At 41.7% G+C, this 26817-nt stretch overlaps 1 protein-coding gene across 2 annotated transcripts; it reads right to left on the bottom strand.

Moving 5' to 3' along the window:
- Positions 1-1401: 1401 nt before the first annotated feature.
- On the bottom strand, positions 1402-26817 carry LOC124135750 (calcium/calmodulin-dependent protein kinase type IV-like). Of its 2 annotated transcripts, XM_046501277.2 has the most exons (13): positions 26642-26817; positions 24256-24334; positions 22725-22787; positions 19579-19661; positions 19035-19107; positions 18426-18464; positions 17783-17834; positions 15247-15321; positions 11786-11861; positions 10608-10725; positions 9961-10119; positions 2755-2947; positions 1402-2715 (listed from the first exon to the last, which is right to left on the bottom strand). In XM_046501277.2, the coding sequence occupies exons 1-12, from the start codon at positions 26734-26736 to the stop codon at positions 2777-2779; spliced, it is 1083 nt and encodes a 360-aa protein (XP_046357233.1). In that variant the 5' UTR covers positions 26737-26817; the 3' UTR covers positions 1402-2715; positions 2755-2776. The 2 variants fall into 2 exon arrangements, with proteins under 2 accessions (XP_046357233.1, XP_046357232.1); XM_046501276.2 differs by having other exon boundaries at positions 1402-2947.

The following is a 26817-nucleotide window of genomic DNA, read 5'->3' as shown; positions in this document are numbered from 1 at the left end:
GCAACGTTGTTATTACGTTGTGAAATAACGTTGCAGGTCGACGTTAAAATAACGTTGTTACAACGTTATATCACGACGTTACCAATCCACAACCTTTCAACAACGATGGAAGTGCGAATCATGCATGTATGGCGAAAATGTTATTGTCATTGTTTGTTGTTTAATCGCCTCTTACGACAAGCACGGGTTGCTGAAAAGTGAAAACCAAATCTAACATTATTGTAATTTTCTGCCAAAATGTAGTTTATTTCGAGTAAACACCTTTGTTTTTACGCTTTTCGCGATGAAGACTATTTGACGTCGCACCAACGTATGAGAAACGTTGTCATCATAACGTTGCATGGCGCCCGATGCACAACGTTTCCACAACGTAATTTTGCTACGTTGTGATTACGTTGTCACATAACGTTGGAGTGACGTGATAATAAGGTGTTTACACAGACTTTAGTTTATTCACGAGATGGAAATCCTGATTCCGAAGATATAGGTAAATAATGAATTACTGCCTTGTTTTTGGCAGAAATTGTGTCGATTTGTATGTAAAACTTTTGTTCATACAATTTTTGTTAAGGCGACAGTTGACGTCGCACCAACGTTTCAGAAACGATGTAACAAGACGTTGGGAAATATTCGATGAACAACGTTTTCACAACGTAAAAATGCAACGTTGTTATTACGTTGTGAAACGACGTTGCACAGTGACGTAATAATAACGTTGTGACAATGTTGTATCACTACGTTACCAATTCACAACTTTACCACAACGTTGTGAAAACGTAGTGTGTTAGCTGGGCAGCTACAAGGTAGCCCTGTGGTAGGTGAAACTTACATCAAGCAGCCAGCTATAAGGTAGCCCTGTGGTAGGTGACACATCAAGCAGCCAGCTACAAGGTAGCCCTGTGGTAGGTGACACTTACATCAAGCAGCCAGCTACAAGGTAGCCCTGTGGTAGGTGACACATCAAGCAGCCAGCTACAAGGTAGCCCTGTGGTAGGTGACACATCAAGCAGCCAGCTACAAGGTAGCCCTGTGGTAGGTGAAACTTACATCAAGCAGCCAGCTATAAGGTAGCCCTGTGGTAGGTGACACATCAAGCAGCCAGCTACAAGGTAGCCCTGTGGTAGGTGACACTTACATCAAGCAGCCAGCTACAAGGTAGCCCTGTGGTAGGTGACACATCAAGCAGCCAGCTACAAGGTAGCCCTGTGGTAGGTGACACATCAAGCAGCCAGCTACAAGGTAGCCCTGTGGTAGGTGAAACTTACATCAAGCAGCCAGCTATAAGGTAGCCCTGTGGTAGGTGAAACTTACATCAAGCAGCCAGCGACAAGGTCATCAGACAAGGTAGCCCTGTGGTAGGTGACACATCAAGCAGCCAGCTACAAGGAAGCCCTGTGGTAGGTGAAACTTACATCAAGCAGCCAGCTACAAGGTAGCCCTGTGGTAGGTGACACATCAAGCAGCCAGCTATAAGGTAGCCCTGTGGTAGGTGACACATCAAGCAGCCAGCTACAAGGTAGCCCTGTGGTAGGTGAAACTTACATCAAGCAGCCAGCTATAAGGTAGCCCTGTGGTAGGTGACACATCAAGCAGCCAGCTACAAGGTAGCCCTGTGGTAGGTGACACTTACATCAAGCAGCCAGCTACAAGGTAGCCCTGTGGTAGGTGACACATCAAGCAGCCAGCTACAAGGTAGCCCTGTGGTAGGTGACACATCAAGCAGCCAGCTATAAGGTAGCCCTGTGGTAGGTGACACATCAAGCAGCCAGCTACAAGGTAGCCCTGTGGTAGGTGAAACTTACATCAAGCAGCCAGCTACAAGGTCATCAGACAAGGTAGCCCTGTGGTAGGTGACACATCAAGCAGCCAGCTACAAGGTACGCAGATAAACACAGTGGCAGAACGATCGCATCCAAAAGTGGAAGAGATATGACGATCGGTATTGGGAGAAAAGGTACAGATAATAGACGTGAGGATTGTGAGAATATGCGGGAAATACCAAAGTTTACTCAACTGTTTGTAAAATGGACATAATGTTGAAATATCATTAAAGAAATACACAACTCATGTTTGTTTGCTTATCGTAAAATAAAACACAGTAGGGACAATAAGCCTATTAGGTCTGTGGTCATGGTTTATTCTCCCTGCAGTGTTTTATTGTATGATAAACACCTCGTTGTTTATTTCTTGACTATAAAGATAATATTGTATCGCACAAGTACTTCTTCAGCAATTGATAATAGAATATGCATCACATACTGCATTGGAAGACCAGTACATATTAAAGATAGGCGAAAACATACATGGTTCTCAACACTAGTAAGTAATATTTAAATACACCTGCGCATGATTTCTTAAATTAATATACCTGGAAAGAATCCTAAGATACAAATCACCATGACAAATCAACAGAGCAGAATATACTGGCATTGACTTCTGAAAGATCTCTTTCACAAAATGAAACACCTTATAAATGTAAAACAATAGTAACAAACAGTCCAACATCAGATACTCCATCACTGGGAGCTTCTCAGTAGCCATCAGGTGCAATGAAGATCAGTATGTCTTTCCAAGATATCCTTCAATACCATGGGTTGCAAGTCACCATTTCATCATCTAAGATCATTTTCACAATATCACAGATACTCAATGTTCATCGGTCAAAGAAAAATTGAAGATAAAAATCCATACAGGTACTGTCTTGTGACTGGTCAGTTAATAGCCAATCAATGTCACTGTCTTGTGATTAGTCAGTTGATTACCAATCAGCAGGGATTTAGCTCGCAGCAGCAGTGAGTTCACTTTGATCAATGACTTGTGCAGAGAGTTCACCAGCCTGTTCCACAACTGGGAATGGTTCTGCAAGACCTGCTAGGCCTTGACCATCAAATATATTAGTGATATTTCTGGTTGCCCTGGCAACAGCCATGACCGCCTCTGTTGCAGTCTGAAATAGTGATTTGAAACATGTAGACATCATAGAATTAATCAGTAAGACATCAACCACATAACATTGAAGTTCAGATTCTAGCTGAAATTAAAGTGGCAAGCATCACAGCATGAAATGCAAGTAGTAATAAAGATGGTTTAGGAAGGCAGATGGCCAACAGAAAAGGAAGACAGATGACCTAGTGACAAGGAAGACAGATTTTCTTCAGACAAGGAAGCAAGACAGATGGTCTACTGACTGGCAAGATAGATGGTCTACTGACTGGCAAGATAGATGGTCTACTGACTGGCAAGACAGATGGTCTACTGACTGGCAAGATAGATGGTCTACTGACTGGCAAGATAGATGGTCTACAGACTGGCAAGATAGATGGTCTACTGACTGGCAAGACAGATGGTCTACTGACTGGCAAGATAGATGGTCTACTGACTGGCAAGACAGATGGTCTACTGACTGGCAAGACAGATGGTCTACTGACTGGCAAGACAGATGGTCTACTGACTGGCAAGATAGATTGTATACTGACTGGCAAGACAGATCACATACTGTAAATCTAGAAACTAACACGAGCGTGAATTAAATGCGAAAAACGTGAGTGGTCTTTGTTTGCATTAATTAACTTCACATTTATATCTCCAAAATGACCATCAACAATAAGACGGCCTTACTGCACATGTTGGATAGCGGAAATACCAACTTGAATATAAACACAAACACTGTTTATTGAGCAGCAGTTGTGAAAAGTATATAACAATGTCATTCAAAGAATAGGAATTACACAATGGGCATCCGGTGAGTTATCACTGCTTGGGTCAAGACAAACTCGTGTCAAGCTTGTTGACACCTTCCCCGCATACCAATCAGTGAACTGTTGTTGGAAAACACTGTTTGTTTTTACGGAAGTGGTCGACTCAGTGCTAATACAAAGTGCTTTTTGCTGTGTGATTGGATAAGTAAGTTTGGATTAACTGATTTGACTCTTTCAACACCAGTCAACCAGAAGTGTTTACTGCTGGGATACCAAGTGCCCAGAGACTCTTGTGTGATAGATGAAGCCAACATTTATCAAGGAAAATATCTGCTTGTTAAATATCTTTGCTACTACATGTTATACACCATTTGAAAGGTCTGATCCTATGGTTTATAAATATGAAAGTTATGTTTAACACATTATTTTAATAATGCTTTACAACTAAATTAAGTTTGTTGTAAATAAAAAATGTAAGCTAACACGTTAATAACGTTCAGATTAAGGACCAAGGAAGTGAAAAATTGACGTTTTTCGGGAAATATGGGTTTTTCAGATTAAAAACGATGTTTTATTGGTCTGTTTTCAGTCGTACAAATGGGTATCTCATACCTCTAGTCGCACGATAAAAGGAAGCCAGAAGCTGGAATGTAAACAATAAACTTGTTTCCGTCCGGTTGCGCATGCACCTCCCTATGACATGTCACAAATCTCGAAGAATAAGCCATCAAGCAGGACTGGACTGGATTACTTCCCAGTGGGAATGGCTGGGTGGGAACGTACGACTGAAAACAGACCAATAAAACATCGTTTTTAATCTGAAAAACCCATGTTTTAGTCTGTTTTCAGTCGAACAAATGGGTAGAATTCGACGGAACACTGGAAGGAGGTTTGGGAAAGTAATCAGGAAGTGACCTCTTTCACGTCGAATGTACCAAGTTCCTCACCCCAGTAGTGACAATAGAACATTCGACCAGATGCACAGACGAGACAAATTGTTTATCACGAACGCACAGCATGGTTAATGCTCATCGGCACACAACTAAGTATCGATGTGACAGGACAACTGCACGCGTCAGTTGAACTGCGACCGAAGTGGTCAACGTATAGTTTAGTTAAGAGCAATTCGCAGTATACAAAGTAACTAAAACAGCATGTTTAATGCTCTTCGACCCACAAGTAAGTATCGATGCGACAGGACAACTGCACACGACAATTGAATCGCGATCGAATGGTGGACGGCATATAATTTAGTTTCAGAACGACTCGTCGTATCCAAGGTAACTAAAAATAGCATGGTTAATGCTCCTAGACACACAACTAATTATCGATGCGACAGGACAACTGCACACGTCAGTTGAATTGCAATCGAAGTGTGGTCGACCGATAGTTTAGTTACAGAGCACCGCGCAGTATACAAGGTAACTTAAACAGCATGTTTAATGCTCTTCGACCCACAAGTAAGTATCAATGCGACAGGACAACTGCACACGTCAGTTGAATTGCGATCGAAGTGTGGTCGGCTTATAAAGTAGCTACAGAACGACTCGTCGTATCCAAGGTAACGGTGAGGTGAAATTGGGTTTAACGTCGCGTCCAAGATTATTGCACTTATATAGCGACGTGCATGCACGTGTATGTCTGTGTGTGGCTGCTTGTACTAGTCCTGACTGATGCCGATTTATAGTGCTAGCTCACTGAGATACCATGCCGCAGTTTAACATGAATACCCCACTCAGACACAGTATACTGACTCCGAGCCGACCAGTCCTTGTTTTAGCCCCTTAATGCCGAGCGCCAGACAGGGTAACAACAAGTACAATCTTTTAACGTCTTTTTGTATGACGCGGCCTGGGATCGAACCCTGGACCTTCCGCTCTCCGGGCGGACGCTCTACCACAAGACCACGGAAGCGGTCTCCAAGGTAACAAAAAATAGCATGGTTAATGCTCTTCGACACACAACTAATTATCGATGCGACAAGACAACTGCACTCGTCAGTTGAATTGCGATCGAAGTGTGGTTGGCGCATAATTTAGTTACAGAGCAACTCGCAGTATACAAGGTAACTAAAAAATACGAGCAGTACTATAAAGTATGGGAAGACGATGCATACACCGAATAACCATAATAAAACAGCCAAAGAACTGCATGCAACAAAAACCATAAGAATGCGTACATTCACCAACAGTTTTTATTGTAACCTGTTATCGGGTACGAAGTGTCGAGCAAAAAGTCCAAAGTGAATAAAGCACAAATTCACTGTCTTTTCTCGGAGATCAGTTGTGCCACTACGAGTGGACCAAACTGTGTGCTCATGTTGAAGCTATGGCTCGAACTTCGTGCAGATGAGAGGAGGTGGGAGGTGCGAGTCCTTGCGCCTCGTAAGCTCTGAGAATGACCGCTCTCAACCAAAAGGAGAGAGTATTACGTGTAATCTCTTGCTTTGCATTGGTTGAGAGCAGCATGAACAGCTGTCGAAAATGTTGTCGTCGCTGTTCAGATCGCTGCAGGTAAATATGAAGCGCACGAACTGGGCTTTTCTGAGACAATGTCGAACGCGACCTGATCGAGAGGCTCGTAAGTCGAACTAGACAGGTAGCGCAGAACGATATCGAGGTCCCAGGCCAGCAGTCGGAATTAATGTGAGTCATCTTCAACCATGAAGGCACGTAGAATTTTCTGCAATTCAGGTATTTTAGTGAGCCTGTCGCCCGTAGGAGACGGCTCCTCTAGGTAGAAGGCGACCCTGATCGCCTGTCGATGGAGCCATTCTACGACCGTCTTCATGATCCATGTGATGAAGTCTTCCCCCTACAGGTAGCTCGTCTAAAGGTAGTAGACTCCGAAGACGGTGATGGCGGGGGAAGGGACCTCACTACCTCCGCCGCTGGCTCGCTGTCGACAGCATAGCAAGCGGTTGTAGCTGGTGACGAACAGCAGTGTCCATGGATCCCCAATGCCTGTCTACTACAAGAATCTTGGAGGGCGCTGGTTTCTTGAAGAGTAGCCCCCAATCCAAGTCCCTACTCATGGGTGACGAAAACGGCATGCCATAGATCGGGTGAAGCGATCGAACAGGTGGTTTGCTGAAACTCTGCCCCGGCAGAGCAGAGGCAAGTTCTGGTCCATATCGTGAGCCATGCCTCTGAAGACATCGGGAGGAGAAGACTGAAGAGACTGCGGCGTATCTCCAACCTTAAAGCCAGCACACGTCGGTGTGTCATCATCTTTTGATAACTCAGGCAGAAAAGTGAGATAGCCAAGCCATGGCCAAGCTGTCGTCACAATCCATCGTCGACGTCGATTGTGTAGGCGTAGATGAAGGAACAGGTGTACAGGACGATGGTCCATGGACCTCCGACGTAGTCGAACCCTTCTCGGTCGACGCCGTCAAGGCGAGTACCGCCGCCGTGATCTGGCCTATCAAAGCCGGGTCGATATGAAAGTGAGACGAGGGTGACGATCGATCATTATCTCTACGACGCTGATTTCCCCAAAACTCCCTTCAAGAGCGTCGCACGTCCCTGTGGGGACGAGGGCAACGATCCCTAACTGTAGAAGTACTACGATCCCCATCGTTGTTATCGTCCAAATCGAACTCCCGACGACCTCGAAGGTGACGAACGTCCTCATGTCGTTTTACTGTCTCTCGACGAGGCACTCGACCTGTCGTCCCGGGGCGGGAACGACTTGTAGAGTGGGATCCGTGTTCACTGTCGACCTATCGTCGTTGGTAGGACGAGAGACGGACCGACTGGGGACCGTAGTCCCCTCATGGTCCTCGTCACGAGCCGGTCCCGTCATAACGGGGGTGGCGGAGTGACGCTCTCGATCAACCGATTGACGAAGATCAGTTGTGCGGGTAGTATCATCAGCAGGCGAACGGTCACGTGTTTTGTCGAAAACATAAGTTGACTGGGGCAGGTCGTTATCAACCGATTTCTTGGGTGTGGCCGACACGCCACCCCCAGGGCCAGATGTAGAGGCTGCAGAGTCCAGGGATCCACCCGATGACCTACTCTGCTTGTAGCGCTGGTCAGTAGCCCGCTTTGCCAACACACGAATATACCAATTAAAGTTTATTAAAGTGATCACATACTTTACAACGTTTATCCCAAGAACACGTTTAAAATCCGTCCTTAATTAAGCAGGAAGGACAATACTTGTGAGGATCTACTTTGGACAGTATACTTTGACACGAGGCAGAAAAGCCCGACATGTTGCCACGTGTATAATCAAGTCAAACAGTGAAACACATGTTGAACACAAACAATGGATTACCAAGGATTACATTCCAGGAGTCTACAGGTAAGACATATTATTATTACTGTATTAGAACAACAACTGTAGATACACGATAAGTACTAGTAGAATACAAACTAGCAGTCTATCGCGAAAGTCCTTCTCGAGCGACCAGCTCAGAGGCGCGCTGAGAGTTTTGTGACATGTCATAGGGAGGTGCGTGCGCAACAGGACGGAAACATGTTTATTGATTACATTCCAGCTTCTGGCTTCCTTGTAATGTGCGACTAGAGGTATGAGATACCCATTAATACGACTGAAATCAGACTAAAACATAAGATTTCATAAAATCCACTTGCCTATTTTTGTTTTATTTTCATTTTTTACATAAGTGGAAAATCATTTTAAAAAGAATTATAAATAGTATATGTCATCACCCATTTCCTGATAACAGCGGCTGTCCGCACAGTAACATGAAGAAATACCCCCGTTTTAGAGGCTTCGTATGAATAACACATTTGTCGAAGACTGGCATATGAAACATCGCTAGAAAGCTTATTCCTTCATCTATTTGTTCGTATCTTCACCTGGATTTTTTTCATAGTTATAACAAGCGATTTCATTGGATAAAAACTAGTTTCTAATGACGCTTTCTAGACGAAATCTGCTACAAGGTTCGGGATCGGTCAAATTTGAGCGTGTGACCTAAGGCAGCCAATCAAATTACAGCTATGGTACTGCCTCGTGTATATGATAAATTTCAGAAGTTGACGAAAGATTTTTGTTAAACCGTGTTATTCTAAACGTTTTAAGCAGCAAATCATGATATATATTAAAAATAAGGAACTTTTCGTGAATGTATTGTGCTAGGTCACGAGATGTGACAAAGATTTTTCATGCATATATTTCTGCATTAAAATCGTGTCCGAGACGAGAATTCAAGGTGACGAGATGTCATTTGACTTACATTACACGCGATCACATGAAAAGATGGAAATAATAACTTAGATGTAAGTTTGACAACTTTTAGGTACATATTTGTTGGTTTTATTTATTACCTTGTATAATATATGTAAAGATTTGCTTGAAACGTCATTATTTTGCTCTTTGACATGTTTGATGTGGACCTGTTGTCGAAGTGTGTCCGAGAGTTTTATTTTCAATAACAATACAGGAAATAGTGAATAATTGTTTAATCTATCGATAAAAATAGGTAGATAGAAGGTCTACTGACTAGGTAGATAGAGGGTCTACTGACAAGGTAGATAGAGGGTCTACTGACTAGATAGAAAAAGGGTCTACTGACTAGGTAGATAGAGGGTCTACAGACTAGGTAGATAGAAGGTCTACTGACTAGGTAGATAGAGGGTCTACTGACTAGGTAGATAGAGGGTCTATCGACTAGGTAGATAGAGGGTCTACTGACTAGGTAGATAGAGGGTCTACAGACTAGGTAGATAGAAGGTCTACTGACTAGGTAGATAGAGGGTCTACTGACTAGGTAGATAGAGGGTCTATCGACTAGGTAGATAGAGGGTCTACTGAATAGGTAGATAGAGGGTCTACAGACTAGGTAGATAGAGGGTCTACTGACTAGGTAGATAGAAGGTCTACTGACTAGGTAGATAGAGGGTCTACTGACTAGGAAGATAGAAGGTCTACAGACTAGGTAGATAGAGGGTCTACAGAGTAGGTAGATAGAAGGTCTACTGACTAGGTAGATAGAGGGTCTACTGAGTAGGTAGATAGAGGGTCTACTGACTAGGTAGATAGAAGGTCTACTGACTAGGTAGATAGAGGGTCTACAGACTAGGTAGATAGTGGGTCTACTGAGTAGGTAGAAAGAGGGTCTACTGACTAGGTAGATAGAGGGTCTACTGACTAGGAAGATTAGTACCACATCATAGTTTTTTCTTCTGCAATCTGCTACAAAACTGCTGATGCTGCATAAAGAAATACCTCCATACTGTGACTGTCACGCTCTTTAGTTTCAGCCCAGAGAAGCATGTATGTGTACCTTAAGTTTCCTCCTGGCATTGAACTCCTTGATGTTGTCGAAGGTGGACTCCATGTGGTCCATACGAGCGGCCTTGCCCATCACCCACGGATGTTTAAGAGCTTCTGCAGCAGTCACACGCTTTTTAGGGTCCAGGTGCAGCATCTTTCGTACAAGGTCCTACAATAAATACACAAAGCAGGCTATATCATCACTACTCTATCTATATTCCATCTCTAGTGTACCAACATCAGTAAGAAGACCCAGTCCCAATTCCGGGGCAAAACCTAACGTGTGAAAGCATGTGATTCAATTACCATTTGTACATCTAAGCTCACATTTTGAGTTTAGGTTTCAGTGGATGTTAGTGTGAACAGAGTCCACTGTATTACAATGCAATGATATTGGGATAGCCTAACCACACCTGTACGAATGTGACTGTCCAAAACAATAACGGTAAACATATATACAGAAGTCAGAGGCCTGAATGCAGGGATATGTGGCAACATAATAGATATGTGTGAATTAGTCCCCCAGTGCAATGTGGAACCAGCACTGTCACTTGAAGACAACCAGTTCTACCTTGGATCTCCTCACAATTGTTGCTGTTGAGGAACTGTGAACACCTGGTCAGTTTAGATGACTAGTCAAGTGTTAGCCAAGTTTACCTTAGCGTTCTCTGACACCTCGTCCCACCAGGGACAATCAAACTTATAATCTGCCTTGATGATGCGCTTGTACATCTGACGGTCTGTGTCAGCACTGAATGGCTCGTAGCCACACAAACTGATGGACAGAAAGACATTATTAGGCAATGTAAAGGAAGACACTTCTTAAAATCATGAATAAACACAATCAACATGAATTAAAGGGAGTGATGTTAATATAGAATATAGAATACAATTTTATGAAACGAGTGAATAGTTGTGGCATCTGACACACTTTCGCTCGTCAGATACCACACCTATTCACAATTGGTTTTACACGGGAGCGAGTTTAGTATTTTATTTATAACTTGCCATTTATAACGTTTTTTTTAATTATACTGTTGAGTATGAATAGGCTGACACCTACACTATCCATGGCATAGTCCAATTGAGTTTAACAGAATAATACTTCAAACACGTCCAAAGTTGAAACGTATGAATTTAATACCATACAACGGTCCACCTTTAGAATTCACAAAATTATCGTAGGGCTAAGACTATCGCAACTCACATACTTTAACTTAGACTAAAGACTGTCATTGCGCTACAATACAATCGCCTTGTGGAACGGGCCTTGCACCTAAAAGTTTACAATAACGTCACAATACCCGATGACGAAATTTGTGGAAGTTTGTTGCAAGATCCATCGGCGAAACAATGCCATGTGACGTCAGCCTAGCAACAAGGTTGCTGGGGTCATCGAGTGTGCACAAGCTCCTCTCAGTGATCTATCAAGTCCACACTCAATGTCGTTGACTAAGCCAAGGGATGTTGAGAGCTTTCAATATTTGTTTGTGAAACATATTCCGTGAGTACATAAGCACGCGTTTTGGTATTACACAATGTGTAATACAGCTGTATGTTTATTAAATGGGTGATCTCTTCACAGGCAAGTAATAAACATTATTATCTTCCACCTATGATTATTTTGCATATACAGTTGTGTTGGCAGAAATTCAGTAAAAACAGCTTAACATTTTCACAAAAGAAATATCTATTGAGGTCCAGGGGCCGTCTTGATACATGGTGTGCATATGTGTGACGTACAATATGTGTGTAACTGGACTTGCAATGTGTGACAGTGTGTACTGGTCTTGACCGTCATGAGCATGCCCCTTGAATGATGAGACAGGACTTACAGTATATATGTGATGACACCCACACTCCACATGTCAATTGCCTGGGTGTACTTCCTTCCAAGGAGAACTTCTGGAGCTGGAAAATATAGAAACCTCTGCAAATCTAAACACTATTGTAATCTATGTCATTAAAAGTGTGTGTTGGTATACAGTGACAGTATCTCTGTGTGTTGGTACACAGTGACAGTATCTGTGTGTGTTGGTACACAGTGACAGTGTCTGTGTGTTTGTAGAGTGACAGTGTCTGTGTGTTGGTACAGTGACAGTATCTGTGTGTGTTGGTACAGTGACAGTATCTGTGTGTGTTGGTACACAGTGACAGTGTCTGTGTGTGTTGGTACACAGTGACAGTGTCTGTGTGTGTTGGTACACAGTGACAGTGTCTGTGTGTGTTGGTAGAGTGACAGTGTCTGTGTCTTGGTACAGTGACAGTGTCTGTGTGTTGGTACACAGTGACAGTATCTGTGTGTGTTGGTACACAGTGACAGTGTCTGTGTGTTTGTAGAGTGACAGTGTCTGTGTGTTGGTACAGTGACAGTATCTGTGTGTGTTGGTACAGTGACAGTGTCTGTGTGTGTTGGTACAGTGACAGTGTCTGTGTGTTTGTAGAGTGACAGTGTCTGTGTGTTGGTACAGTGACAGTATCTGTGTGTGTTGGTACAGTGACAGTGTCTGTGTGTGTTGGTACAGTGACAGTGTCTGTGTGTTGGTACAGTGACAGTGTCTGTGTGTTGGTACACAGTGACAGTGTCTGTGGGTTTGTAGAGTGACAGTATCTGTGTGTGTTGGTACAGTGACAGTATCTGTGTGTGTTGGTAGAGTGACAGTATCTGTGTGTTGGTAGAGTGACAGTGTCTGTGTGTTGGTAGAGTGACAGTGTCTGTGTGTTTGTAGAGTGACAGTGTCTGTGTGTTGGTACAGTGACAGTATCTGTGTGTGTTGGTACAGTGACAGTGTCTGTGTGTGTTGGTACAGTGGCAGTGTCTGTGTGTTTGTAGAGTGACAGTGTCTGTGTGTTTGTACAGTGACAGTGTCTGTGTGTTGGTACACAGTGACAGTGTCTGTGTGTGTTGGTACACAGTGACAGTGTCTGTGTGTGTTGGTACAGTGACAGTATCTGTGTGTGTTGGTACACAGTGACAGTGTCTGTGTGTTTGTAGAGTGACAGTATCTGTGTGTGTTGGTACAGTGACAGTATCTGTGTGTGTTGGTAGAGTGACAGTATCTGTGTGTTGGTAGAGTGACAGTGTCTGTGTGTTGGTAGAGTGACAGTGTCTGTGTGTTGGTAGAGTGACAGTATCTGTGTGTGTTGGTACACAGTGACAGTGTCTGTGTGTGTTGGTACAGTGACAGTGTCTGTGTGTTGGTACACAGTGACAGTGTCTGTGTGTGTTGGTACAGTGACAGTGTCTGTGTGTTGGTACAGTGACAGTGTCTGTGTATGTTGGTACAGTGACAGTGTCTGTGTGTTGGTAGAGTGACAGTGTCTGTGTGTGTTGGTACACAGTGACAGTGTCTGTGTGTTTGTAGAGTGACAGTGTCTGTGTGTTGGTAGAGTGACAGTGTCTGTGTGTGTTGGTACACAGTGACAGTGTCTGTGTGTTGGTAGAGTGACAGTGTCTGTGTGTTGGTACACAGTGACAGTGTCTGTGTGTTTGTAGAGTGACAGTGTCTGTGTGTTGGTAGAGTGACAGTGTCTGTGTGTGTTGGTACAGTGACAGTGTCTGTGTGTTGGTAGAGTGACAGTGTCTGTGTGTTGGTAGAGTGACAGTGTCTGTGTGTTGGTACACAGTGACAGTGTTTTTGTGTGTTGGTAGAGTGACAGTGTCTGTGTGTGTTGGTACAGTGACAGTGTCTGTGTGTTGGTACACAGTGACAGTGTCTGTGTGTGTTGGTACAGTGACAGTGTCTGTGTGTTAATACAGTGACAGTGTCTGTGTGTGTTGGTACAGTGACAGTGTCTGTGTGTTGGTACACAGTGACAGTGTCTGTGTGTGTTGGTACACAGTGACAGTGTCTGTGTGTGTTGGTACAGTGACAGTATCTGTGTGTGTTGGTACACAGTGACAGTGTCTGTGTGTTTGTAGAGTGACAGTATCTGTGTGTGTTGGTACAGTGACAGTATCTGTGTGTGTTGGTAGAGTGACAGTATCTGTGTGTTGGTAGAGTGACAGTGTCTGTGTGTTGGTAGAGTGACAGTGTCTGTGTGTTGGTAGAGTGACAGTATCTGTGTGTGTTGGTACACAGTGACAGTGTCTGTGTGTGTTGGTACAGTGACAGTGTCTGTGTGTTGGTACACAGTGACAGTGTCTGTGTGTGTTGGTACAGTGACAGTGTCTGTGTGTTGGTACAGTGACAGTGTCTGTGTATGTTGGTACAGTGACAGTGTCTGTGTGTTGGTAGAGTGACAGTGTCTGTGTGTGTTGGTACACAGTGACAGTGTCTGTGTGTTTGTAGAGTGACAGTGTCTGTGTGTTGGTAGAGTGACAGTGTCTGTGTGTGTTGGTACACAGTGACAGTGTCTGTGTGTTGGTAGAGTGACAGTGTCTGTGTGTTGGTACACAGTGACAGTGTCTGTGTGTTTGTAGAGTGACAGTGTCTGTGTGTTGGTAGAGTGACAGTGTCTGTGTGTGTTGGTACAGTGACAGTGTCTGTGTGTTGGTAGAGTGACAGTGTCTGTGTGTTGGTAGAGTGACAGTGTCTGTGTGTTGGTACACAGTGACAGTGTTTTTGTGTGTTGGTAGAGTGACAGTGTCTGTGTGTGTTGGTACAGTGACAGTGTCTGTGTGTTGGTACACAGTGACAGTGTCTGTGTGTGTTGGTACAGTGACAGTGTCTGTGTGTTAATACAGTGACAGTGTCTGTGTGTGTTGGTACAGTGACAGTGTCTGTGTGTTGGTACAGTGACAGTGTCTGTTTGTGTTGGTACACAGTGACAGTTTCTGTGTGTTTGTAGAGTGACAGTATCTGTGTGTGTTGGTACAGTGACAGTATCTGTGTGTGTTGGTACACAGTGACAGTGTCTGTGTGTGTTGGTACAGTGACAGTATCTGTGTGTGTTGGAACAGTGACAGTATCTGTGTGTTGGTAGAGTGACAGTGTCTGTGTGTTGATAGAGTGACAGTGTCTGTGTGTTGGTACACAGTGACAGTGTCTGTGTGTGTTGGTACAGTGACAGTATCTGTGTGTGTTGGTACAGTGACAGTATCTGTGTGTGTTGGTACACAGTGACAGTGTCTGTGTGTGTTGGTACAGTGACAGTATCTGTGTGTGTTGGTACAGTGACAGTATCTGTGTGTTGGTACAGTGACAGTGTCTGTGTGTTGGTAGAGTGACAGTATCTGTGTGTTGGTACAGTGACAGCAACTGTGTGTTGGTAGAGTGACAGTGTCTGTGTGTTGGTACACAGTGACAGTATCTGTGTGGTGGTAGAGTGACAGTATAAAAATATCAAATCTTACCACAATATCCAGGTGTGCCACAAACTGTTGTCATGGTAACTTCTGGTCCTATTATTTTTGACAGCCCAAAATCAGCTGCAATTAAACATTGAAAACATCTTGCTTCATACTTCTGAAAACAAAAGAAATTGTCTGCCACAATATTACATTGTTGCAAGATGTTTTTCAGAAATAAATTTGAGTCTCATGGTTTTAATTAAAAATATATCTGGTATTGCTAATATCAAATGGGTAGTCCCTAGAGCAATAACCTTTAGTACCCAGTCTCTGGACATGTTTATTAATAACGTAAAAATGAGCATTTTTGATGCAATGTTTTTATACTTACCTGAAGCTACACAGTGCTTTAGCTTCCCTACCTTATACAGACAGACAGTACTGGAACGAAGAGACAGTTGAAACAGACTACAGCCCATTCCTCAGCATCCAAGAGTTATCCCCCTTGGTCCCTTGTCCCTCATATTCATCACTGTATGACAGCAGCGTCAGGTGAGTATAAAAACATTGCATTTAATCAGAACAAAACCATTCGGCAAGAAACCAAGCAGGCGAAAGCAAGGCTGAGGCTCCCGGTACGGCCAGCAAAGGGATAGGACACAGGTCAAGCCCTCTCAGATCAGGCCGCTGGTCAAACCAGACCCCGCTCACACCCAGGGCATGAAGCTCGCTAACCCTGGCTGCTGTCTCAAGGGCCAGGAGAAAGCAAGTCTTAAGGTGAGATCTTCAAATGAGCCAGATGCAAGCATCATATGGGGCCTGGCGTAAGTCACAAAACAACATTGAGATCCCAAGCTGGGGGGTTGGAACTTCTTAGTCTGGTCCTCCAGTCAAAAACCTCGGACCATGGCAAATAGGACAGGGGCTGATGACAGCCGGGAACCACTTGCGATCTTCAGGGCAGAATTGAGCGCAATAAGATAGGTCGCAATTGTGGAACCAGCCAGGTGACGGAACTGGTGAAGAAAAACCAAAAAGTCACCCCTGTGGGGGATGGTCGCCTCCACAGGAACAATGTGCCTGGACAAGCAGAAGGCCTGGAACCAACGCACCTTCTCATCATACAGGGAACGAGTGGAGGAACGATGAGCTCAGGACAGCTTCCGCAGCATGAGCCGAAAACCCTTTAGCGTCAAATAACATAATACATAATAGAGGCCAAGGGGGATAACTCTTGGATGCTGAGGCATGGGCTGTAGTCTGTTTCAACTGTCTCTTCGTTCCTGTACTGTCTGTTTTTATAGGGTAGGGAAGCGGAAGCACTGTGTAGCATCAGGAAAGGTAAAACACTAAATATAAATCATGCTTAATACTTAACAGTTTGTTATTAAATAAATTAGTTCAGCAGTTTTTTGTCACTATTTCTAATTAAGCTTAAACATGGGTAGTATTTGTTTTGATTTTCAATACCTGTGACCCTTTTCGGAATGTTCTATGACCTGTTTACCCATGTATAATGACACGTACAAAAGGAGTACTGTTTTCAAAGAATTCTTGTCACCATGGTAGAATGGAGATAAAAGTTCTCTTTTGAAATTTGAGGTAGTCCAACTGTAGATTAAACACTTTATGTTTATCCATTTGAAACCTTGCGCTAAAACACTTGGTTCCAAATTGAAAATTCAGGTATCTAATCTAGAATTACACTAAATCAAATATCACAATCTATTGTACCCATGCTCTGCACGTGTTTATTAATGTATTTAACAACCTATTGCACCCACACGCTGCACGTGTTTACTTATGTTTTTAACAACCTATTGCACCCATGCTCTGCACATGTTTATTAATGTATTTAACAACCTATTGCACCCATGCTCTGCACATGTTTATTTATGTTTTTAACAACCTATTGCACCCATGCTCTGCACATGTTTATTAATGTATTTAGCAACCTATTGCACCCATGCTCTGCACATGTTTATGAATGTATTTAACAACCTATTGCACCCATGCTCTGCATGTTTGTTAATGTATTTAACAACCTTTTGCACCCATGCTCTGCACATGTTTATTTTATGTTTTAACAACCTATTGCACCCATGCTCTGTACATGTTTATTAATGTATTTAACAACCTATTGCACCCATACTCTGCACGTGTTTATTAATGTATTAAACAACCTATTGCACCCATGCTCTGCACATGTTTATTAATGTATTTAACAACCTATTGCACCCATACTCTGCACGTGTTTATTAATGTATTAAACAACCTATTGCACCCATACTCTGCACGTGTTTATTAATGTATTAAACAACCTATTGCACCCATGCTCTGCACATGTTTATTAATGTATTTAACAACCTATTGCACCCATACTCTGCACGTGTTTATTAATGTATTAAACAACCTATTGCACCCATACTCTGCACATGTTTATTAATGTATTTAACAACCTATTGCACCCATGCTCTGCACATGTTTATTAATGTATTTAACAACCTATTGCACCCATGCTCTGCACATGTTTATTAATGTACTGTCCCCATACTCGGGATATGTTTATTGATAAACACAACAACCAATTGTAACTTGCCTATTTTCAGCTTTGATTCAGGAGCCAAATTTTCATACAACATGTTTTCTGGCTGAAAATATAAGCATAAGAGTTACATGGACATTCAGGAACTGTTCTCCCTTTTCGGATTTCACAAGGTACTATCCAGACAATAGAGGGCATTCCTTATAATGCATTACTCGCTAAGCCCAATACAAATGCAAATTGTTGTAAAAGTTGCCACTCTGCATAGAGACCAGATAAAATCTACACAGATGGTCAGTTTAGAAGAACCTTATAATGTGCGAATCAACCTTGAGCCTTCTATATTCTTGATACGATCTAGGGAGGTTGGTAGAATAGGTGACTATTCTTGTTGTAGGAGGCAACTAACGGGATCGGGTGGTCAGACTCACTGACTTGGTTGATGCATGTCATCCCATCCCAATTGCGTGGATCGATGCTCATGATGTCAATCACTGGATTGTCTGGTCCAGACTCGATTTTTTACAGACCTCTATCTTATAGCTGGAATATTGCAGAGTGCCGCATTAAACAACAAATAAACAAAACAAACAAACTCTACCCTCCCACACTTCCTCTAGTGAGGCTGTCTACCCTACCCAAGGTCTTCCCCCATTTTCCCTAGGACGGCTCTCTATAGAACAACAGGTTGACATACCTTCAAGTCTCGGTGTACCACACCATTTTCATGCAGGTACTGAAACAGATAAGGGAACTAGGTTACTCAGAAAATCTTGGGTCATTTTGCTGCAACAACTGTTTGACAAAGTGAAGAGAGTTAAGGACTGGTAATTTATTATGGGTAAGTGAGTGGCGTGTTTGGGATTGGTCTTAGGACTGTGTTGTTACTTTGCTGACCCCCACTCCCTCTACTTTATGCAACATTTTTCCATGACACCCCCCGACCTATTCTACATTAGCAGTCCCAAAATAATGTTCAAACTGAAAAAATGAAAATGTCAATTTTTCATGACTCTTCCCCCCTCCAGTAATTGTGATAAATTTTAGGAACCCTCTTTCGCTATCATTATTTTCATGACCCCCCTCCCCATAATCTCATCCCCTCAACTACAATATATTACCAGTCCCTAAGGTAATCACTATGGTACTTAAACAAAAACATAGTATTTGTGTTCACAAATTCTCCAATGTCATATTACCATTGTTACATTACTTCCTAAGTAAACTAAAGTCACTGAAACAAGCAGGTGCCCTGATATAGTGTATACAGTCTGTATTGCTGGTGATGTGCACCTGGTGTACTTACATCAACTGCAGTCAGCATGTCCCGCACTGCCTTGGCTGCATCTTTCTCACTGTAGAAGCCACGAGACACAATTCTGAAAAATCATTACAGCAATTTTATTCTTGCACATTCGACATTTACTTCTGAAGCAAAGATGATCAGCTTTACCTGCCCTGACACCCCCTTCACTCCTGTCTCTCTACACAGGTGGCCCCCATCAGGTGAGAACAAACACTTCCCTCACTCCTGTCTCTCTACACAGGTGGCCCCCATCAGGTGAGAACAAACACCTCCCTTACTCCTGTCTCTCTACACAGGTGGCCCCCATCAGGTGAGAACAAACACTTCCCTCACTCCTGTCTCTCCACACAGGTGGCCCCCATCAGGTGAGAACAAACACCTCCATCACTCCTGTCTCTCTACACAGGTGGCCCCCATCAGGTGAGCACAAACACCTCCATCACTCCTGTCTCTCTACACAGGTGGCCCCCATCAGGTGAGCACAAACACCCCCCTTACTCCTGTCTCTCCACACAGGTGGCCCCCATCAGGCGAGCAGGGTTACCTGTCAAACAGCTCCCCTCCGGTCACCAGCTCCAGCACCAGTGTAATGTCTGTCCGGGTCTCATAGATCTCTTTAAGTCTAATCTTAACACAAAAACAGAAACTTGTCTTCAGTATCAAACATCAAATGTATGGTGCTTTCAGTCAAACTAACATAGAGTATCTCACTTACTTTACAGAATGAATAAAGGTTAAGTTGCCAAAAGTGTCTCACAACCATGGGTATTCCAAACTTAAACTTCCCATTCAACTAAACAAGAATTAATCCTGAATTTACTCTTTGGTGCTTTCGAATGATTGAAACTGAGTTTTTCTTGATTTACGAATCAAGAATATAGTTCATGAAATCATTAGTGCCTATCAAATGATTAGTTATTAATTCTGAATCAGCACTATTTTGCAGCTGTTCATAACATAACAAGACACTAACTAACAGTCTCAAACTGTGAGTTACATAAGAGATAAGCATACTGTGTTTTCAATGTAGAGCTAGATTACCTATAGATTTAATTGTGCCAAGTTCAATTTGGAAGCATACAAGCAGCATGAGGTTTCAAACATCAAATAAAGCACAGTTAAATTCACAGGCAACATGTGTATCTCTGTTATACTATGAACTAAATATTGATGCTGAGTGAAGTTGAGTCCAATGTTTTGAGCAAATTGTCAAACTGATTTAACTCTTTCAACACCAGTCAACCAGAAGCGTTTACTGCTGTGACACTGAGTTCCCAGAGATTCTTGAGTGATAGATGAAGCCAAAGAAAATATCTGCTTGTAAAACATTGTTGCTACTACATGTTATATGCCATTTGAAAGGTCTAATCCTATTGTTTATAAATATGAAAGTTATGTTTAACACATTATTTAAATAATGCAATTACAACTTCATTAAGTTTGTTGTAAATAAAAAAATGTAAGCTAACACATTCATATCATCCAGATTAAGGACCAAGTACCGTATTTTCTTGAGTATAGTGTGCACCCATGTATAATGTGCACCCCCCTCTAGTGGGTTCAATATTTTGGAAAAAAAGAAATTTGAATATAATGCACAGAAAAAATTACACTGTACCCCTTCAGCGAAGTCCGGCAAACGAACGGGTGATGAGAAACTTTGACAGTACAAATTCAAAATTTGAGATAAAAAATCACCAGACATGTTGATTTACCGTTTAAATTGTATTTTTTTGGTTCAGCTAGGCATTGTTTTAGATCCAGGGATTAAGATTACCTTGTGTATTTTCTCGTAAACTAAGCCAGACACAGCAATCAGCTGTACACACGTTTTCATGGAATCTACCGGTGATTCGGTCAAGACACACCCAATGATATAACTTTACACACGATTTTGCCTAAATTAATTAAAACAATATTAAAAGGAATTATGAATAAAATTAATGAAATAAGTTACAAACATAAGTCCAGATATACAAAGAACACTTTTTATAGCCTGACAGTGTAATTACATGAATAATTTGCAAAAACTTCAGTATGGATTTATTGACATGGTATTTCTGGTGTTACGTGCTCACGGTAATGTCTTTCCATGGGGGAAAAAACATCAAAACTCATTAATTCGTGTATATTACGAACCCCCTTCTACACAATTGTGTTTTTTTAGAAAAAAAGTGCGCACTATACTCAAGAAAATACGGTTGGCAAATATAAGATTTCATAAAATCCACTTACCTATTTCTTTTTTATTTTCATTTTTAATGTAATTGGAAAATTATTTTAAAAAGAATCATAAATACTCGTAGATATAAGTATCTGTTTTCACCCATTTCCCGATAACAGCGGCTGTCTGCTCAGTAACATGAAGAAATACCTCCGTTTTCGAGGCTTTGTATGAATAACAAGTATGTCGAAGACTGACATATAACACATCATTAGAGAACTTATTTTTTTCATCTACATGCTTGTAACATCGCCTGGAGTCTTTTCGTAGAGGGGCGGTCGGATAGCCCAGTGGTTAAAGCGTTCGCTCATCACGCTGAAGACCCGGGTTCGATTCCCGACATGGATACAATGTGTGAAGCCCATTTCTGGTGTCCCCAGCCGTGATATTGCTGGAATATTGCTAAAAGCGGCGTAAAACCATACTCACTCACTCACTTTACGTAGCTATAACATACAATTTCATTGGATCAAAATTGGTTTTTAATGACGCTTTCTTGCCGAAATCTGCTACAAGGTTCGTGATTAGTGAAATTTGAGCATTTGACCTCAGGCAGCCAATTAAATTACTCATGTATGATGAATTTCAGATTTTGGCAAATGTTTTTTGTTAAATCGTCTTATTCTGAACGTTTTAAGCAGGAAATTGCGTTCTGCATAAAGATATGGAGCTTCGTGGATGTATCGTGCTAGCTTACGAGCTGTGACAAAGATTTTTCATGCATATATTTTGGCATTAAACATCGGCTCCGAGTCAAGTATTTGAGGCAACGAAAGCCGAGATGTCATTTGCCTAACAAATGTGTCTGAGAATTTTATTTTCAATAACATTGCAGGTAATAGTGAATAATCTTTTAATCTATCAATAAAAAATAAAAAATTGAAATGGAATATGCATTTCAGAAATTGTGAAATGTGATAGATTTAAAAAATGAATGGTATTGAAGGTTCATAAAAATATAAACTATTTTGACTACGGCTTGGCAAGTCTACCGGCCTACAGTGTCTGGGGACTCAAGGCTTCTTGGACGGCCTACCGGCCTAAGGTGTTGAAAGAGTTAAGGCAACACTGTTGATGTAAGTATGGAAACGCACATGCTCAAACATTGTTATCTATACTTTACTCGCATAGATGATGAGCTTTGAAAGTATGCAGCAGAACTCCTTCATAAGCCAACATGAAGTAGGCCTACGAAAGAAAATTCAGCAAATCTTGCAAGATTTAGATCTACACCACACTCTATTATTTTGACAACAAACTTTTCATTGTGACACACAGTATATGTCACAGTAGGATATAGAAAGAGCTAATTTCTCTGTTATTTTGCAACCTATAACTGTACATGTTATTATTTAGAATGCCAACATATTCCAGTTTTCTGGTGTCTCCTGGTGGCGCCTGGAGGGTTAGGTGAGAGGCTATGATACTGATGACACATCTGTATAAACCATATGCACTTTACTTACGATATTGGGATGACTTAATTTCAACAGGATTCCTATCTCTGTGCGCACAACTTTTTTATCTACCTGAAATATACAAATACAAAATTTGGATTAACTTAAAGGCCACAAAATATGTATTATCTTTGCAAATGTTATTAAATTCAGAATGTATCTATTTGTTGCAACTTCGAAAAGCTTAAATCTAGCATGTTTATTTAGTCATTTGGAATGTGAGTCCATGTGTGTCACGTTGGATAGCATTGTCTGTTATGTTAGATAGCCATGTGTGTCACGTTGGATAGCATTGTCTGTTATGTTAGATAGCCATGTGTGTCACGTTGGATAGCATTGTCTGTTATGTTAGATAGCCATGTGTGTCACGTTGGATAGCATTGTCTGTTATGTTAGATAGCCATGTGTGTCACGTTGGATAGCATTGTCTGTTATGTTGGATAGAGTTCTGTGTCACGTTGGATAGCGCTGTGTGTTGTGCTGGATAGTGCTGTGTGTTATGTTAGAAAGCAGTGTGTGTCATGTTGGATAGCATTGTGTGTCAAGTTGGATAGTGTTGTGTGTCATGTTGGATGGCATTGTGTGTCATGTTGGATAGCATTGTGTGTTGTGCTGGATAGTGTTGTGTGTTGTGCTGGATAGTGTTGTGTGTTATGTTAGAAAGCAGTGTGTGTCATGTTGGATAGCATTGTGTGTCAAGTTGGATAGTGTTGTGTGTCATGTTGGATAGCATTGTGTGTCATGTTGGATAGCATTGTGTGTCATGTTGGATAGCATTGTGTGTCATGTTGGATAGCATTGTGTGTCATGTGGGATAGCATTGTGTGTCATGTTGGATAGCATTGTGTGTCATGTTGGATAGCATTGTGTGTCATGTGGGATAGTGTTGTGTGTCATGTGGGATAGCATTGTGTGTCATGTTGGATAGTGTTATGTCATGTGGGATAGCATTGTGTGTCATGTTGGATACCATTGTGTGTCATGTGGGATAGCATTGTGTGTCATGTTGGATAGCATTGTGTGTCATGTTGGATAGTGTTGTGTGTCATATGGGATAGTGTTGTGTGTCATGTGGGATAGCATTGTGTGTCATGTTGGATAGCATTGTGTGTCATGTGGGATAGCATTGTGTGTCATGTTGGATAGCATTGTGTGTCATATTGGATAGTGCTGTGTCATGTTGGATAGTGCTGGGTGTTATTTTTTAAGTATTTGGGACATCAGGGGCTTATCTATTCGTGCTCAGAGGCTGATATTCATCACCAAGTCTGCAGCAAGTATCAGCAATGACTTGGTCAAGGTGCCTGTATTTCACTGACAACAGGACCAGCATAGAGGAAGAGGCTTCAATGCTAAATTATATATCTTTTTAATTGAATGTGTTGTTAAAACATAACATTAAAATGTGGCTGAAATAAAAAAAATAAGAATTCATATTAATAAAATCAAATTTGAGACAATACAATTTGCCTGTCAAGAGCACTTAGTTCGGAATCTCGGATCAGACCCTGGACAAAGACAGCAGGTGCTCCATGCTTACATGTTTCTTGATTACTTTGGCTGCCCATGGAATACCAGTACCCTTCTGCTCGCACTTGTATACAAAGGAGGTAGCACCCCTGGAAAAATGCATACATGTTAATAGTGTTAAAAATAGAGCCATGAAGCTCTGTAGCTCACCTGCATTTAAGCGTTACAATAAACAAAAGGTAAAATAACTTAAAAGAAAGATTTAAACATTCCACATGTCTTCTCTGCTACATCTCTATGTATACATGATTAGTAAATTATGTTTGGTTTTCATATATCTAAGAGCATATATAATGTGCTATTTTCAGCAAATTTGCAGCCATTTTCACATGAAAATTCATGCCAATTATCTTACAACTTTACAATCTCATTAAAATCATATCTTTGTTCTCGCTATCGCTAAACAAAGATCTGAGGACATCCCATTAATGGTCATGTCGGACAAGCTTTCATCCAAACAATCAGAGCATCGCTTACCAGATCATGAAAGTGGCAGTCGGAATGCGTTTTCTAATCATGCAACCACGAAATATATAACATGGGGTATTCCAAACAACAGTTACGGGTTTTATGATTGTATCCATACAATCTAGGCCATCTATAAGACATTCCAGAGTGTTCTTCTTATCAGTTTTAATTTTTTTAATCGAGAACACGTCAATATATGTTTCGAAGCGTAGTCGCCGGTTTGAGACTAGTGTCGTAAGGCTTGAGAAAGCTGCCTTCTGTTTGGCTAATGTCAATTTCTTGTCAGTCATTTCATTGGTGAAAGGTTGTTCTGATGTGACCCGTAATGGGATGTCCTCAGATCCTTGTTTAGCATTAGCGAAAACTAAGATCTGATTTTAATGAGATTGACAACTATATATTACTTAAGTATCAGTGATCTAAGTTAGGCCAGTTTCTTGCAATACTGATTTTCCTGGCTAATGGCAAAGTGTATGTCATCATGAACAAACAAGTCAGTACAGCGTTTGAGTTTGGTTCAACGCCACTTTGAACTGTGTTCCACAGCGTGTCACCTTCATCTGGGAAGACAGCAAGCAGGTCCTGCACATTTACCAGTGACTCTCGTGAAACTCATGAATGTAAGTATGCTCACTATGGTGATGACAAACCTACAGTATATAACCATGGCAAATATGGGATGCAAACCCATGGGTTCTTGCATGCCAAAGGATGCAACTATGCACAGCGAATTGCAGCACCAGACACTGGGCCACCCAATCCACTCTGGTCAGTGCAGTAAGGGGGAAATGATACATTGAAATACATACACCGCAATACATGACCAATACTAAGTAAGATGTATACGAACCTGTATTGCGATAGATGAAGACAAAATACAATTTACTGTTTTTTTAATGAAAGAATAACCTATACATGATAGGGTTAACTGTGAGCTTGAAAACACAACCATTTCATTCAAATCCCAGGTCCAGGATCATTTGGGCTTTCCTGTTACTTTTTGTGACAGACAATCATCACCATTACATGAGTATTTCAATTCATGGCTGTTTGTGTTGTTATTCTGGCATATCATTGAGATGGGTTATGTATCATGATCTGTACTTGTATCAAGATACGTATCGTATTGTGCCTATATTGTTGCACCCTTCCATGCCAGCACTCACCGGAGGCCGATCATATGTCACTGGTTGTCATGTGTTCAGCACTCACCTTGAGCAGGTCATAGGGAGTAGAATGGCAACTTGTTTGTTCCATTGGTTATGAATACCAAAATGTGCATAAGCTTACATTCATGCCAACTGTAGACTATAGTTTATGTTAGATCTTGCATGGTCGTCCTCTGGTTGTGAAATAAGTGTGTACAAAAACCAAACTTTGGGGTATTTGGGTGAATACATTTCTGTCTATTGCAATAGTTGAAACTAGTGTGGATTAATTGTTTTGCAAGTTCAATAAAAAGACCTAAAGATTAATAAGTTTAAAAAAATAATCTGTTCCTGATGAGTTGGCACACACACACACACACACACACACACACACACACACACACACACACACAGACTGACAGACAGACAGACAGACCAATAGATAGATAGATAGATAGATAGATATCTTTGAGGAGAATCTATCTATATGAAAAAAATCTGAATTGCTTAATTGATTGTGTTCACGTATTCTTCTAGAATGGTTATAGTGCGCGTGTGTGCAGCTTTGTATAGTCGATCCTGAAGAGCTAGACAATGTCATGCATATTTATAGAGGCCAAGGGTGGGAAATATACATGGTCATGCGTACGTGGTAGTAATGCACATGTAGTTCGGTGACTGACATGTCAGAGTGACACTGAATATGTTATGGAAACTGTTAGTGTTATTGCAAAAAAATCAATGACAACAAACAAACCAAGCTCAGTCTAGTGCACTTACCTCCCCAATTCCTTGCCCACGTTAAAGAAAGATTCAAAAGAATCATTCTTTATGCTCTCATTCACCCAAAATTCTTCCCTCTTTCCTATCGGCATCTTGATTTGTTTACACGCAACAGTGTGTGCTCGCTGTCCGGGGCCGTTGCTAGACTAAACCGCCATGTCTAAACGTTGTGA

Source organism: Haliotis rufescens, unplaced genomic scaffold, assembly GCF_023055435.1.
Source record: "Haliotis rufescens isolate VD_foot unplaced genomic scaffold, xgHalRufe1.0.p SCAF_1, whole genome shotgun sequence".
NCBI lineage: Eukaryota > Metazoa > Mollusca > Gastropoda > Lepetellida > Haliotidae > Haliotis > Haliotis rufescens.
The sequence above is the reverse complement of the archived record's forward strand: the minus strand, read 5'-3'. Positions and strand labels throughout refer to the sequence as shown.